Below are 17,541 nucleotides of genomic sequence, written 5' to 3'. Positions count from 1 at the left end.
GGTTCTTTACCTGAGGAGGTGAGGACAACTTTTTAAAGTGCAAAATAAAAACCAAAACAGAACAAAACAAAACATCCCCCCCCCAAACAAACAAACAAACAAACAAACCAATCCAAAAAAACCCCAAAACCCAAACCACTGTTGTGAAAATCTGGAGAACAGGAATCTCCAACAAATTCAGCAAGACCTGCAGGAGCATATGCTAGGAGAAGTATGATTTTGGGAGCATAGTTAGTTTTAGATGTAGCTCCTGAATAAGGGCAACACATAGTCTGTGGTAATTTGCAATACAGCCACCAATATAAAGATAAAAGGTGAAACCCCATGTATTATTTACTGATAATCAACTTGCTCTTACAATATATATTTTACAATTGTAATAAAAACCAAATCTTAATCTTAGCAAATCTTAAAAAGCTCAAGAAATTAGGAAAGTATTTTACACATAATCTAAGTAGCAAAATATTTAGTTTCCTTTCACTTTAATTATGGGTACAGGAAATTTACACAAACAATACAAACACTAAAATGTGAATTATTTTCATTCTTTTAATAAAGTGCATAATAAAATAGACTTAATTATCCTAAAAATGCTTACTGGTTAATTGACATTCATTATTTGAGTTACTGCTTTCATCTTTATTTTGTTGCTAATTTTATAATGTCAAATAGTATACACATTACATATAAAGTACATAGAGCTACAGTGTCCTGGAGCAGATAATGTCAGTATCTCCTGTACAATTGCAATCGATTGCTAGCTGAGGCATTCTGGTACTGCTGTGAGGTCATTGTAGTGTTCACCAAAGGGGAGGTTATACATTGCTGAATACTCTATAATAAAATGGAGAATAATGAGCTATATATGTATATAAACAGAAATGTGATTATGTATAATATAACATTCAAGAAATATCATTTGATGACATCATGTGATCTGTTTTCTATTATATAAACAACTGGGTGCCTTCATTTGGATTTAGAGGTTGGTGTGGCAGGGTACAATGTCATCCACATGAATTACTGAGTGAATATCTATACTTTATTTGGATGCTCTGAAGCTAAGAGAGCCGAAGCAGGTTGTTCTCCTGGTGAAGTAAAAAATTTAAATCCCACCACTTCTCATAGCAGAAGATTCGATGAAATCTCAGTCACCTATATTTTTTCTGCAGCTGGGAACTTGTATGACAGTGGTTCACTCTTATCATCAAGAATTCCAAGGCAGTGCCTGAGATCTGAATGTATACCTACAGCTGGACACCTGTTTAAATGCTTAAGTATATACTTGTAAGGAAAGAAGGGTCTTAAATGTCCATCAGAGAACTGGCAGTTCCAGAGAATGGACAGCCTGAATAATGTCTAATGTTTATATCTTATTCATGAAACATAAATCCTGTAGAAGAAGAATTAGTGGGAGAAAGCTTTGTCACAGACCAGCCAGCCCAGAAGTCTGAGTACTGAAAGCCAGAAAAATGCCTTGGTGGGAGGGAACAGCCTTTTTTTGATTTTTTTTCTTTCCTAAGTAGGACAGGCTATGAAGAAAGCCCCGGAGAACATACAAGTTCAAAAATGCTTTAGTAAAACACGTTAGATCCAATAAAGCTGGCTATGCTACACTAATTTACAAGTTGTTTTGCCATGAAGAATTAAATTCGTAAGACAGGAGGCAGAAGAGAGGAAGCTGAGGTTCCAAGTCACACCTACCACAAGAAGAGAGGTAATAATGTGCTCTGTGTTCTTTTCACAGGCCCACTTCAAAACCGGGCAATCATGTTGAACTTGGGAGCCTGGATACTTTCTGAGTTTTTTCAGTCTCAAACTCATTCAGTGGCAAAAGCCTTCTGAATAAAGAGCATTTCTCTAACATTTTTGGTAACAGTTTACCCAGTAAAGCATAAGAACTGTGTGGAAGTATTTAAGCTATGTGAAAGTATATAAAGTATGTGCAAGTGTACAGTCATCTGTCTGTATTTTTCTCTCAGTACAAATATATAGTAAAGGAGGAGACTGAATACAGAATTATAAATACTAACTCCTGCATTATAAACTGAACACTTGAAATGTAAATGTTGTACTTCGGACATTAATCTACCTATTCAGTTCTTTGTATTCCAGGTATCATGATTATTTTGTTTCAAACTGACAAGTTTTAGAATATATGAACAAAATACAAACAGTTACTGAGGAAAGGTAATACTTATCACTTACAGAACATGGCACATGTGCAAGGTAAAGTAAGAATTCATTGTATTATCAATTATTTCACAGACTACCATACATCATTACCCCTCTCCTCTCTATGTTACTAAGAAATGCAAATTAATTATGAGCTATATATAGTTCAAATGGACCCTGCTAAATCACTTTTCCTTAAAAGTTCTTTGAATTTCCTGGACTTTGCACATGTCTTCATATTCAAAAGGAAAATGAAGCCAGAGGATGAAGCAGCCCGGTATTAACTGTTAAAGCCTGTTTACAGTACTATAAAGTTCATATGTGCATTTTCTTTTACATAAATAGAAATCTGAAAATCTGGCAAAGCAGTTGAACAGATTGATGTCAGTGTTTAGGATTATATTTTTACTAAAAAATAATCCATTAGGTTAGTTTGTAGGAATTAAAGCTGAACATATTTAAATTAAATACTTACTAAAGGGGTGGTTATCCGCAAAACATTTGAAGCAGATGGGTTTCTGGCAATGGCTTCTTGAACATCTAAAGAGAGCATAGAAGTATATAATAAATATTATGTACACCAAATACTACAATAGAAATATGATTCACAGTCAAATATTCAACACAAAACTTCCCGAAGATTGTGGAAATGTAGTTTAATAGCACTGTTCTTTTTCCCCTACCAACAGCTGCTGAAGTACATGCTATATCTGTATTTTTAAAATACAGCTAGGTATTATTATTATCTAACAAAAAAAAAAGTGTAAATAAAGAAATCTAAAGCTAGAGAAAAGAATGTCAGCTACTCTAAGCTGGCAATAAAAATTCCAGACTCTGGTTAGTGACTGTTATTCATTAAAAAGATCACTATGAAGGTACGCAGTTTTAGTCACTTTATTTGGTCACATGTGAAAACAAGGCCAAAAAAAGGGATTCAGAAAGGTCATGGCTTAAAAATGCACTTTACAGCACTTACTTACAGGTACATATTTACATGTGCTTACAAGTCCTATAATTCTACCTGTAAAATTTTCCAGCTTCTTATTACCAATTTTAATCCCCAAATAATTTGGCAAGCTAATTAAATTTCTAAGATACATATATATGTATTAGATTAATTTTCAGTGCTTCATTTGCAATCATTTAACTCCTATGATACTTTCATTCTTTCTTTCATATTCTTTATGTACTTTTCTTATAGTTTTAATAGTTTTCCTTTTCACGCTTTGCAAACTTCAGCTTTCTTGCTCCCAGTTCTTTTGCTGCATTTACCTCTGCCTATATTTCTTTGTCATTTCTCTGTTATTTATATAGCAATTTATTTTCTGTTTTCTTGTATTTATTTTTTCATATCTACTTTCTTAACCCGAACACATCATACTAAAACTCCTCTCTGACAAAAGACAGAATTCTTCACTCCTGTTTGCCTGAAAGTGATAACCACGAGGTACGATATAATGAAATTTTGAACTGCTGTTTGATGGGAGCAGGAATTGTAAGCTACAGCTGCAGAAAGTTTCTAAGTGGTTTCAAAGACCTTTTATTCCACTGTTGCAGTTTACATGGAACTGAAGCCTTTATCCCCAGTCAAGCAATTCACCATTTGATGTAGAAATGTATAGATATTGTGCAGAAGCTTAATAAGCCCTGTTTTAGTTTGATTCCAGTCAATAAGGGGGTAAACTTGGGTAACCTGACCATGAAATGTTGCAGTCCAGAAGGAAAAGTAGTGGAATAGTAAAATAAAATGAATGGACTCCAAGAAAACAGACTCTTATAAACTCCAATAATTGGTATGTAAAATTTCATATGAAAGAAGTCCAAGGAACATGTAAAATTCAGCAGAGTTGGCAGTTCCATAAACAGCAAAAATGGCAAGTAGAAGTTATTCCAATGATATGGAAAGCCAAGCAGTTCAGTGAAGAGACCATGTGGACTAAGTCACAGGGTCGCCACTGACTTAGAATACATGATGGAGCACACAAAATGCAGAAACTGTGTCCAACTAATGAGAATTTTTACGAAAGACCTGTATGATCACATAGGTCAAAGCAAATACTAGCCATTAGATACAGTAGCAAGAGACCTAAGAAGTAAGTTTTTAATATAAGTATGCTAGTTATAATAGGATGACAAATGAAAGTGTTAGCTAACTAATCACTGGAGAGAAAAAATTATCAAGAACAAGTACAGACTTTTTCCCCACATTCTTCAGCAAAATGCAACCTGTGATTGGAGAGCTCATGTAAAAAAACCACCGGTATAAATCAGGTAAGAAATCAGCCAGGTATAGAGAAAGAAGAGGCTAGAGAACACTTAGGTATATTTGACATTTTTAGAATAGTTGTGCAAGTAATAGTCTCTTAAACATTCAGATTTGGCTGCAGCAATCTAAAAACTGGATATTTTGTGATTTTTAAGAATTCATGGAAAAGAGGAACATTCTAAAAGGCTAGAAAAAAGAAAATAAAAAGCCATTCATTTTAAAGGGCTACATTTTCAAAAATACAGTATATATAATATAAAGGGAGAGCATTCAGAAAAATAATTGCAAAAAAATTAAGATGGATAAGCACTGAAACAGATTCCTAAGTGTGAAACAGATGCCTAAGTGAGGCTGATACATCTGATACATCTTTAAAGAACAGTTTTGACAAACATCTGTTAGAAACAACAGCTACAGTTGGGCTGAGCAAGTTTCTGAGAGTGACCTCTAGTCACATTTTGAATTATTTTTTTAACCAACACAAAGCCACAATTTTTTAAAATTAATTTAATTGATTTTAAGAAAGGTTTCATGATTTTGATCTACTATTTGCTACATTTAGTTGTTATTATTATTATTATTGTTATTATTATTATTATCACAGGATTCATGCTTTTAATCCACATTAATCCATGACAACAAAATATAAAGTTACTTAATCACCTGACACAGGATCCTATTTATTCTCAAACTTACTTTGTAGCTTTTGATTGAGACGATCAAGAGACTGGAAAATCTTCTGTTCTTCTATTGAAAGTGCACTCATGCCTGGACACGTAGCCCTGCTAAGTGGTAAGGGCTGTCTGGCTAGTGGGACACTTCCCATGGCTGCCAGGATTTCATCCTCTGCAATAGGTGTACTTGCTAGTTTTTCTGCTGTAAGAAACTGAACAGTGCTTTCTGAAACAGAAGAGATTACAGGAGTAACTCCAAATGAGAAGAGCTCATGACATTTAAATATACTGCTTGCTTTCATGACTACAGGTCTGTGAAACACGCAAAAAGATCAAAAAGGTGGCAAAGTCAAGAAGCATGTTATGTTAGAAAATGGCATAATTAAGATCACTGATGCATCTTCCAGCTGGCACCAGAGCAAGTTCTACTGACTCTTGAAATATGTAATGATAGCAAGCAATACCTGTCTATATCATACAGTTATGTATAACACATACAGCTGTAATACAGTTAAATACAAAGAAGAATCGAATGAAACTTGAGTATATATTGTAATGCATTTATAAAACCATCAATATCATGACACATGATGCTATGTTTTACACTTCCATGAAAAAATTAGGGCTAGACAGCAAACTACTGTTTCTTACTTAGAATCACTGATGCCAAAAGACACAAGTGATGTTACACAGTACCGCTTTATAACAAAGAATTGAAGTGAGATGTGTTACTATACCTTCATCAGACTTATAGGTGTTATTCATATTTTGTACTGGATCAAATGCAGATTGAACAGGACTCAGCTGGACAGTACCTAGTGAATTCTATCAAAAATATTATAAGAATATTTTAAGTGTAATTTAAGGTAACTATACTATTTTCTGAACATCTTTTACTTATTATTTCATATTACTAAATGTTTTCAAGGGCAAAAATATTAGTGTTTACTAATACAGTGATATATTCTAGTTGGTTTTATTCTTTTCACTAGCAGTGACAGCAAGCTGACTAAGCACATTGATTCAAAATTGTGTGACACTGAACAAATCTTTGATATTCTTAAAACTCTTCCCATTTTGAAGATAAATAAGCTTTTTATTTCATAGAACATTTAATATTTACCTGTGCATGATGAGTAGTAGGCTTCCATCTTTTAGAGGCTACACATTGTCTTCTGTGTTCTGAAAAAGTTCTGTGTTTATTTTCATGGTTGTCAAAAACCTGGTTTTGCCTCGTAAGAGGAACAATACCTTAAATGACATGCGTACAAAAATAAACCAAAAATGTGTAAAAACATGATAAAGATAGCTGTAGCAAAACTAATAATGGTGAGTAAATGTCTCTGTCCAAATGGAGATGTTTACCTTGTGTGTGTTTACATCTGAACATGCTAAATGTTATTTTCTTACAGGGAATACTGAGAAACAGGCACTTCTAAGACATATTTAATTTCATGTTAGCACAGGGCTTTAAGGTACCGATGTGGATTGTATGTGGACATTTATAAGCAGGTTAAGTGAAGCCCTGCTTTGAATCCCAGATAATAAAGATGGTCTGTACAAAGATACGAGGTGGTTTTACCAAGTAAGAGGGGAATGAACAGTGAACTATGATACAACAAATATAAAATAATGTCCCAAAAGGTAATGGTTTAGAAAATTAGTTGCATTTAGAGAATAATCATAAAGTCTAATTGTCCAACAGAGTAAATGCGTGTTGCCAAGATGCTGTATCTTGTATCTCAATGGATCCAACATTTGTTAAGATTACATAGCACCATGCAGAAAACATGTAATAGTTCACACAGTTGATGTGATTCACAGAATCATATAATGGTAGAGGTGGGAAGGGACCTCTGGAGGTCATCTGGTCCAACCCCCTGCACAAGCAGGGACACCTAGTGTTGGTCACCCAGGACCATGTCCAGTTAGCTTTTGAGTGGTTCCAAGGATGGAGACTCCACAAAATCTCTCAGCAACTTGTGCCAGTGCTCCATCACTCTCAAAGTATAAAAAAAAGTGTTTCCTGATGTTGGAGGCAACCTCTTGTGTTTCAGTTTCTGCCCAGTGCCTCCGGTCCTTTCAGTGGGCACCACTGAACAGAGCCTGACTCTCCTATTTGCACCTTCCTTCCAGGTATTTACAGATGTTGATAAGACCCCTCACAGCCTTCCCCAGGCTGAACAGGCCCAGCTCTGTCAGACTTTCTTCCTAGGAGAGACACTCTAGTCCCTTCATCATCTTCGTGGCCCATCATTGGACTGTCTCCAGTCTGCCCATGCCTCTTGTACTGAGGAGCCCAGAACTGAACACAGTCCTCCAGGTGTGGCCTCACAGGTGTGATTCGAATGTAAAGTCATGGTTTAAAACCTGAGGTCTACAGCTTGGGATTTTGTAGTTAATGTTACTAATTTATACATCTGTATACTAATTTTAATGGCAGTACTGCTGTATAATATTTTCCCTTGCCTAGAGAGGCCCAACCTAAACACTGTACCTCAAACTTATTTCAGTTTTGTCTGGTGTAATAATAGATTTTCAAAATTAAAGCATCAAGTTACAAAACCAAAATTGAGTTTTTAATTAAACTTTCATTCATACAAACTGGAGATGCAAATCAATATTTTCATGTGCAAGTCCAGAATCTACATATCCAAGAAGATATTATATTCTCATTTGTAAACACAGTTACTTGATTTGTAAATGCAGTTATTTGATTTATACTTGGGAATAAAAATTAACTTTATTTACATCATAAATATTTACATGTGCAACTGAATGTACAGTTCATTATTAGATCAAGAGGTCTTTTAGTGATTTTAACAGAATTTTATTTCTTTAGTTGTTATTATGGTGATATTTAACAAAGCAGAATTCTTACCATTTGCAGAAAAATAAAATAATTCATTGATCCTTAGAAGCAGATTTGAAACTAGTCATCTGGCTGTTGCCATCAATAGTAACAAGAGACACATCAGCTTTAAAAAGTTTCCATTTACTTATATGTGAACTATTGTAATGTGACACATGGTGCTGAATAGCACCTGAAAAGGAAATGTGATCATGTTACACTGAATATGAGGGAAAATTTAAAAAGAAGAGAAGAAACCTCTTGTTCTATTAGTAATCACATAATGTTTTTCTGAAAAATAAAATCCAAAATTGCTCTATTGATATGCATCAACACTTAATTAAATTAGTTTGCAAGACATGCTAGATCTATGCCAAGGAAAAGACTCCTTTGAGAAATGTAAGACAAAAATATAATAAGCAACAGTATCCTTAAGGGCATGAGATACTGAGCAGTTTAACTATAAGCATGTGAATTAGTCCAATATTTGTCACAGGCTAAATGTTAAACGCATTTTTAAAGCATTTTACTGACTGAACACCAGATGACTTAAAATATTTTTAATATCCAGTTACAGTACACTATGTGTCAGTCAGAAGATATACCACTTGAAGCCTGTAAGCCCAATTAAAGGAAGAACCTCATGCACAGCAATTTTATTTATTCATCTTGTTTTCACTTAATCTTTCTGTACATTTGGCCAAGCATTGCAACAGGTCACATTTTCTACAGTGTCCTCACAGACCTCACCGAACTCTGTAATAGTGGCACAGCTGATACTTTACTCAAGAACAATGCAGTCTCCCATAGAATGCACTTCAGGACAAAGAATACGGTGATCTATGTGCATTTGCAGACAATAAAGCAAATAATAGCGAGTCATTAAGAGTTATCTAGATTATTTCAAATAAAGAAGATATCAAAACACAAAATCTAAGCAGAGAGGGCCACCCACCTAAATTTTAAGGTTACTCAGTTCTTCCTCTAAAGGAGATGGAGTTATGTGACACTGGAGATTGTAGCATTTAAAGTTACAGTGAAGACAGTAGTGCAAACAACTTTGACCCAGAGGATTTTCTGATTCATTGGTCTGATGTGTGAATAAGGACATCAAGAGGCAAGTATCTCTGCTGGAGGCGAGGCACAGTAATGCAAGACTTCATTTCCAATGTAAAATCAAATAGGTTAACTTAAGTCACGCATATCTTAAGCTCATCTGTTTGACTTTGAACTGGAATGGACAACTGATAACATTTCTCATTTCCCACCCCTGCTTTAGGCCACGAATATTCACCTACCTCTGCTCTTACACAACAGAGCTGTTCTGGATCACTCCACAGTTAAAACTATGTATTACTGTAGATAAAACTAAAAATTTAGGAATTTTTAAGTTATAGGGAATTATTTAATTTTGCTTGAAAGTATCTTTGGACTGCATAGCCAGTCCTCGAGGTGATCCTGGTACGTGGTGCGGTTTGGAGTGCTGCTTGTACCTGAAGTAGAGTCCAGAGCTTCAGGAGCTCTGCCTCCAGCTGCAGCCCTCACTAGGAAGCAAACCAGCATACAACATAAACACATGAGGATGCCATCAGTGCCCAAGGCACAGAATATAGCTTAGCTGAAACAAGGGAAAACAAAAAGCATGAAACCTATTTAGAAATGTAAAAACCAGGAGATTAAAGTTTATTGTCCCTAAATATCTTATGCATCTTTCCTCTATTTTACCAACCAATCTCTGCATCATATTATTCCCAAGGTTAATTTTTAACAAAATGAAGGATCGGTCCTCAACTTTCTTAAAATTTTTTATAAATCAGACATACTTTGCAGCATAGCAAAATTTGTTTGGTAGAAGCTCTTTATTTTTAACTTACTTTTTTTTTTTTTTTTTAGCATTAATTGTATTACTGGGACTAATACTTAAAAATTTTAGGCATTTACAGTGTCAGCATTTTAAAAACATGGTAGATCTACATTTCTTTCACTCTCAGGTGGCAGTGACTGTTGGACAAGAAGCTATGACTCCCAGTTACCTTGTAAAACTTGCTCATATAAACTTAGTCACTTCCTCCTATATCATTACTTAGTCCACCTGTCACATCTGCTCATTAGTGAGGAATATAATCTCAGGGAAAATACTTCCTTTTCATTTAATATTGTAGAGAGCTATTAAAAATGTGGATCGATGTTTGAGAGGCCTCTGGGCACCACCAGACTAGAAATGACAATGACAAATTGCGAAAACTTGTTAAAACTGGCTGTATTGTGTAAATGGATGAAAGGCTGGATGTTTTAACTGAAAACAAATTTGTGATGTAATTGAAGAAGACTTTTGTCTGAACATCCCCCCACTCGAACCCCAGAAACATGACTCTTACCAGTAGCAGAGTCTTTTGGAGATCGGGCAGTATGTGCTCCTTGCCAGGAGGTACTTGTTTTTCCAGCTGCTGGGATATGATGGAGATGTAATCCATTTTCTGTGTTAACAGGTCTTCTTTCAGTGCAGGTTACTGAACAATCTTGACAGGCACTTGTCTGAACATTATTTACAGAACAAGTATTTTCTGCCCAAGGTTTGTATTTGGCCGTGCTGCAGCCAGGTGTAGATATCGCAGTGGCCAAGTCAGAACGAATATATTCTGTACCGTTTCTATTTAAAACCCGATCTGCTAACACAACATGCCTTTCATTTAAATCATTCCTGCTTGTAGTGGTAGCTTGAGGACTCGAAGGCGGCAGTGGCTGACACCCAGGGCTGGCTGCGTTTTTGCCACTTCTGTTTCCCGGCAGAGTTGCGGATGGTGGGTGAGGTGCTAGCAATTTCCCTGGAGCTTTTTGAGTTTTGTTGGCTTCAGTGGCCAAGTGTGGTTGGATTATAGTGCCTGTTCTCTTCTTGGGTATAAAACTTGACTGGGCTCTTACAGATGTTGTTCTTCTAGTTATTTTTGCCTTATTTTTGAGTTGATTGGTTTCATTAATTTTAGAATTATTACTAGATACTGGGGGCTTACTTTCTTCATCTTTTGATACCATCCAAGTTTTTTTAGAAGCAGAGGATCCAGTAGACATAAATATATTCAGAGACATGCATTCTTTATTTGGTTCTTCAGTATTAACATTTGGTTTTGATATATGAGAGTCTTCCTGATTATTTTTTACGAACGTGGGGTTTGAAGGTTGAGCAACAATACTTAAATTAGTTTTAGGAGCATTATTTGTAGTTTGTACATACTGCAGCTGTGCAGAGGATATTTCACTGGTGCTTTTTTCATAGCATTTTTCATTATTTTCTATTATTAGCTGGCTAATTTGATCACACCATCTTAGCTTTCTATTGTATTTTTCATTTTCTGCAGTTTTCTTTTTTATTTTTGCCAGTTCTAAACTGTCTCTGATAGAAGACATGGGTCGAGTTCCAAAACTGATTTCGTGGTTCATAACCATAGCTTTGAAATGACTGGGTTCATGTTTAGAATCCTTCTTTAAGATACTTCTGAATAACTTTGCTCTTTTTCTTTCAAGAATATTGTTTTTCAGGATTTTGTGTTGTGCAGGAGTGCCAGAATTGAATGCTGTATCAGACACCAGTACCATAGTTTCAACCATATTTCCCTTTTCTTCCTTTTTGTTATTCTGTTGCTTAACATCGCACAGAACTGAGGCATTTGGTATGTTCTGAGATAAAGATGATCCTGGATTAATATCATCCATACATTTAATATTTTCTTCTTTTATTTGAGTAATTTTGTCTGAGATTTTTTTAAAAAACTCTGTACTGATGATTTTGTCCTTTGATAATGTATCAGCTGTGCTGGGAATGCCAGTGGAACATCCCTGATTAGGAAATAAGATTATAGATGTTGCAATAGGTTGACTGGAGGTTTGCACAGATACAGTTCTTTTTTGCGGGGTCATTTTAAAACTCTGAGCTTGCATCAGATCCTGATCTCTTTCTCCCGGAATAGAATCAGGGCTGGCCCAGGCTTTGCTAGGATTGAAAACAGGATGACTAGTGGCTAATGTGCTAGCTGTTCCAGAAGATGGCTTGCTTTGTTCTTCATTTATATTTTGCAGAAAACTAAATGGATTACTCACAGGGCTTTCTTGCCTACCAGAGGTAGAGCACTTTGATTTTTTTTTTCCAGATCTCTGAGAAGCAGATGATTCCTCTTCCGAATTGTTTACATGTTCATCAGGAGTTAGAACATTATGTGTAGCTAAATGATCATGAATAGGTAAGTTGTGGTAGTATTGTGAATCTACATTTCTCAGACAATTATTTAAATGCATATTTTTAGAAGTACTTTGAGCTGTATAAAGCAAACCATTATTCTTAGTCTGTGATTTTTCTGGATTGTACAGGGCACAGTCACACTGTGTAGTCAAAGATGATTCACTTGGTGTTGTGTAATTTCCATTTTGTTCTCCAGCCTCAAGACTGTCAAGGCTTGACAGGCTTTCTGAATCATCTGTTTTCGTGACTTCTTGATGAAAATTCTGAAATACAGGCATAAAACCAGACTATTACTTTTATCAGAAATGGCTTTTTGCTGATACTAATTCTTCATTAATGAGAGCTTAGGCTAAAATACAATCAATATTGAGCCTGGTGTTTTTATGACTTGCAGTCATAGCACCATAAATGTTTCCATCAAGTCAGAATTTACCTGTGTTCAATTGCAAAAGAAAGTGACATTGTTTGGGTATGAAATTCAGAGGAAAGAGCTGCATAGTTCAACAAATTTAATCCTAAATTTTATATAAATTCTACAATATCAAAAAAGGAACAAGATTTGTCTAAACAACACTACTGATTCTGGATTGCTCTATGACATAAGATGGTTTTTGTGCTCTAACATGTAAGGGAATTTACAAAATTAAAGAAAATCCATTAAAATGCAGATTGGGTAGTGGATCTGTCCTAAACTGGAATTTTCCATAATACTAGACTGAATATGTTTATTTTCAGACAAAGTGCCAGAAGTGATGAGGATTTAAGCCTTATCATGCAAACACAAAAAACATGTCTAATCTATCATAATCACAGTGATTAACACTTCCCTGAAGTGAAACTCCCTCTTCTCATCTTTCAGAAAAAAGAAAATATCTGACCTGTGAGGACAGATCAGGTTGAAGGGCATACGAGAGTCCCATCTACTCCCCTACTACTTCGTTGAACTTTAATATAGTGATGAATAAGAGCAACTGGCACCATCCAAATCACCACTGGGACAACTTTATGTATGTACTACACGGGCATTTTCTTCACTATTATTTCTCCATCCAAACACTGAGACGGTTGAAAAGACATACTTTTTTAAGTACAAGATTTCAAAATACAGACAAACATAATGGAAAACAAACATATCAGCTATTTTCACAATCTCATACACTCTCTCTTGTGAAAGTGGAAGTTCACTTACACACAACTCAGCAGCTAAGCGATTTTAAACCATATGTTGGAAAAACCTGGCATGAAAAACTAAGAGAAACTGCATTAGATATGCAGTCTTATTCAATGAAGATTTTTTTTTTTCGTTAGTGACTGTAAATGGAAAATGTTTCAAGTAGCAAAATATGTTAACCTAGGCAAGTGATTATATATCCCCTGGCAATTACAATAGAATTAACATTTTGAAAATTTACCAAAGAATGCATAAAATTCATTAGTGAATAAGAATGTATTTTCATAGTAAACATTTTTTCTATTCTAATAAAATTGTTATAATATTGCATAGTTTACATCTGTACAAATATTTTAAATTGCAGACTAAAAAGCTTAGTGAGTCCTGAAAGACTTTTTATGATTGAATTAAATCTTATCTTGCACTAAATGTTCAGAGGTTGGTGCAGTCTTCCATTATAGTTATGATCTGACATAGAGAAACTAAATAGAGCAAAGAACCAAGTGTAGGGAAAGATCCCTTTAGGGAACATTTTCAAACTAAAGCTATATAAACCAGTGTCTTTCTAATAGAAAATAATAGATAACGCATTGTTAGTAATTTATTAACCTTTATGTTTGGCTAAATTATATTCTTAACCTTTGCTTGAACTTCACCAAACAAGGAAAAGGCATATGCTCAGAATCTTCTGTACCAGGTCAAATTTAAGAACTAACTTTGAAATTTTCAGATGGGGAAAAAGCAATAAAAAGAAATTATAGGTGTCAGGCTTACTTGTCTAATTTGGAAACCGCACCTGTATAGCTAAATATGTGTTTCTAAAATTACTAAATTAAGCGGAGGAAAAAATTTCCAAGGATTGATTTTAAAACCCCTGTTCCAATAGCAGGTTAGCTTAAGCTGGTAAATCTGAAGGGTGTGAGAGAAGTTGTAACTTTTAAAAATTAAGATCAAAAAATTCTGCCCAGCTGTGCTCTAGAGTTTGAAAATAGACTCGATGCTGCATTATATATGTTTACTCTCCTTTTAAAACAAAACCTCATGGGAACACAAAATATCAGTTGAGGCAACCTCCAGAAATAAGTTAAGAACTAAAGAATAAAGAAGGATTCCACATTTAAACACATACTCACTTCTACTTAGTTCATGCAAATTTTGTTCATTTAAATTTATTTGGTTGCATCATATAATTTCATCATTTCATATATTAAAGATGCTTATCATTCTCATTAAAATATTTACATATTTTATTTCCCTTTTTAGCCTACTCTGTAACAAAAATGAATGTTCACAATTTCTTGCAAAAATGCGTAACTAGAATTACTTCTGCAGGCCTTAAAAAGCATTCAACAATTATTCTTTTTTAATGGTCAATAGCTACAGGGAAATAAACCTGGAAAACCCAATGATTTAATTTGATTTAATCTGTGATGATAATATAGGATGATAAGGAAACAAAAATGTTCATAGACCATAATATCTTTTTGTTTTCTGGATTTGCATATTGTTTCTAAGTATAATTTATTGTATTGCCTGTTGCCTGCATTATTTTATGTCCTAATGCATGAAATCTAAACCCAGCCTGTCCACATACTTGGTATTCTAGGAAAGGGAACACCTACGAGGACTTAAAGAGATCACTTGTATGTCTTAAGACAGAACAGCTGTGTCAAGCGAGGAATTTCATTTCAGTAAAGCACTAAAACAAAGAGAAAACATGAGCCTAAGGAATCTTTCACGAGGCCAATGAAAGAACAACATTGCAACAAGTAAAATTTTAGAGAACCTGACAAGTGTATTTTCTGCCAAAGGACTCTGTCAGAATGCTATTACACTGAAGAGCTGCTATATGTATATTTGACATTTTCTGAAAAAGAAATGCTGACTGTTTGCAATTCTAAGAGGTGAATGGAACACTCTTCTGAATATAAATGCTGGAAAAATTCTACCTATTCTGAAAAACCAGGCCTCTCACACTACTTGCTATTTTTGATAATTTCAACTGGTTGATTTACAGTTCTTTGAATGTTAAATGTGTGTATACATAATGTTATACTTCACATTCATTGTGAAGTAAGACACCAATGGTCATACAGATACAAAGCTACCTCTCAAAGCCAGTGAGGTATCTGAACACCTTTAGTGGTTTTGAGTTTATCAACTATGGAATGGGAAAGTCCATTACAAAATTAATAATATTTTTTCTATGCAAGTTTGGAAAATATAATGTACATGGCACTATATAATACTCATTTCAGAGAAGATTTGTGCAGACCCAAGAAAGCAAATGTCACTGAGAAAGGATTTTGGTGCTTATGTTAGACAAGAGATCCATTATAATTTGCCAGACCCACCAAAGAAGTTATGGAGGTATAGGATGACCAGAGAAAAGCCCTGTCTTTCCTAGGCTAACTACTAGGTGCTTAATTTCCCCCCAAGTTATCTAGGATACAGAAACTAGCTATCTATGAACCTGAATATTTAAAAGGACCTGATGTGCCTGTTTGGGAAATCATCACAGCATGCTAGAAATACAGGTTCAAACTTCTTGGGATAAAAAGATCTCAAGTTTCCAATTTCATAGGCACTCAGCCAATTCAGTAAGCCATACTGTACCGAAGGATTTTTTTAAAAAAGTGATCTGAACACTGAATGTCAGGGTTTCAAGTTCTGACTTCCATTTTTAATGAAGTCATGAGGTAAATGTACATAACTGTGTAGGAAACAGGTCTTCAGCTAAACATTTCTCTTTGTTGCTTTCTGTTAATGAATTTAACATATCAATACTCAGAGCTGCTTCTCAGGATCCCAGTTCTAGGTGCTTAACTCTCACAGACTAAACTAGTAATTCAGCTCAAAAACTGGAATTCATAATGCTAGTTTTTAAATATTATTAAAATTATTAAATGATTAAATGTTGAGGCACCGAACACCATGATGCATTAGTCCCTTTTTTTTTCTAACCCATTAATAAATTTATTTTGAGCAGGCACCATCTACCCTGCAAATTTAAGGGATGGGGTCATGTAAAAATAGCATGGGACTGCACAATTGAAAACTGTCATAAGTCAAACAGACATGGAGAAAAATTGGTTGTGCATATGCAATATTAATTCTAGAATTTCTTAATTGCTTGACTAATAATAATGTTAATGTTATGTATAAAATACAATGACATATTTAATGAGTAAATTCATAGTTATTTACAATCAATGTTATATTCAATGTCATTTTGGTTATCCTAAAAAAGGAGAATGTAGATCAGCTAAAACTTAGCCATTTTCACTTTGGAATTTGCAGGTTGCAGAAGTGATGTTTTAAAAAATACTTTGTAGATGAAGCTATTTCTAGACACTACTTTAGAGACAGCAATGAAAGGGAAACAATTCTCAGAGATCTTTTTCCACTGTAAAGAAAAGAAATAATCCTCTCTCACTGATGGTTAAGGTCTTAATGATAAGACTCAAAGTCTTGAAATTATCCTTTTCAGAAAAGCTTTCTAACAAAGTCTGATTTAAGGGGAAAGAAAAGAAGAATAACTAATGGAGAAAAGTTTTTCTTCATCTAGAAAATTCAGAATCTGTCTTCCTGGTTTATTCTGATTCACAAATACACAAATAAGGCAAAGCATTAGGGTTGACAGATTTGAATGAACTGGAGCTATAGCATCAGAAAAAAATTATTAGCCCATAACCATACAGTGTGTAAACATAATTTTCAAAATAATCTCTAGTTCGGGTGAGGGACTATCCTACCAGATCTCTCTGTCTTGCTAAAACATCTTTGAAGTCTATAAATATCATTACTCTTTCTTTTAGCAGTGTACATACACTGTGAAGATGGAACAGTTTTTAACATGTTTCCGCTCTATCTTGTGTGCTGCACAACAGCAACAAATGCAGAAGGTGGATTTATATTAGGAAATCCTAAAGGTCACATACAAAAATACTCTTAGAATCATAAAATATCCTGGGTTGGAAGGGACCCACAAAGATCGCTGAGACCAAAACATGACTCCACACAGGGCAACCTAAAAGTTAAACCATGTACCTAAAAGCATTTTCCAACACTGTATTTTTATACCTCACCAGAAATAGATTATCTAATGAGACAGTTTCATGTAATTGCTGACACTCACTGCATGTTTCATTAATATAATCACTTATCTTG

General features: G+C 34.6%; 1 protein-coding gene across 1 annotated transcript in view; it reads right to left on the bottom strand.

Annotated features, from left to right (window-relative positions):
• Nucleotides 1-619: 619 nt before the first annotated feature.
• Nucleotides 620-17,541, bottom strand: part of CEP126 (centrosomal protein 126) — a 40,921-nt gene continuing 23,999 nt past the window's right edge. Inside the window, exons 6-11 of the mRNA XM_042792729.1 lie at nucleotides 10,345-12,463; nucleotides 6,239-6,366; nucleotides 5,853-5,940; nucleotides 5,138-5,341; nucleotides 2,651-2,715; nucleotides 620-834 (exon numbers count right to left, since the gene is read on the bottom strand). Coding sequence (XP_042648663.1) covers nucleotides 727-834; nucleotides 2,651-2,715; nucleotides 5,138-5,341; nucleotides 5,853-5,940; nucleotides 6,239-6,366; nucleotides 10,345-12,463 — 2,712 coding nt within the window. The 3' untranslated portion in view covers nucleotides 620-726. The remainder of the gene's footprint in view (nucleotides 835-2,650; nucleotides 2,716-5,137; nucleotides 5,342-5,852; nucleotides 5,941-6,238; nucleotides 6,367-10,344; nucleotides 12,464-17,541) is intronic.

The sequence above is a fragment of the Tyto alba genome, unplaced genomic scaffold (assembly GCF_018691265.1).
Source record: "Tyto alba isolate M040663 unplaced genomic scaffold, T.alba_DEE_v4.0 Super-Scaffold_2, whole genome shotgun sequence".
In the NCBI taxonomy this organism is placed as follows: domain Eukaryota; kingdom Metazoa; phylum Chordata; class Aves; order Strigiformes; family Tytonidae; genus Tyto; species Tyto alba.
Note: the sequence above shows the minus strand (reverse complement) of the source record. Positions and strands in the feature narration are given on the sequence as shown.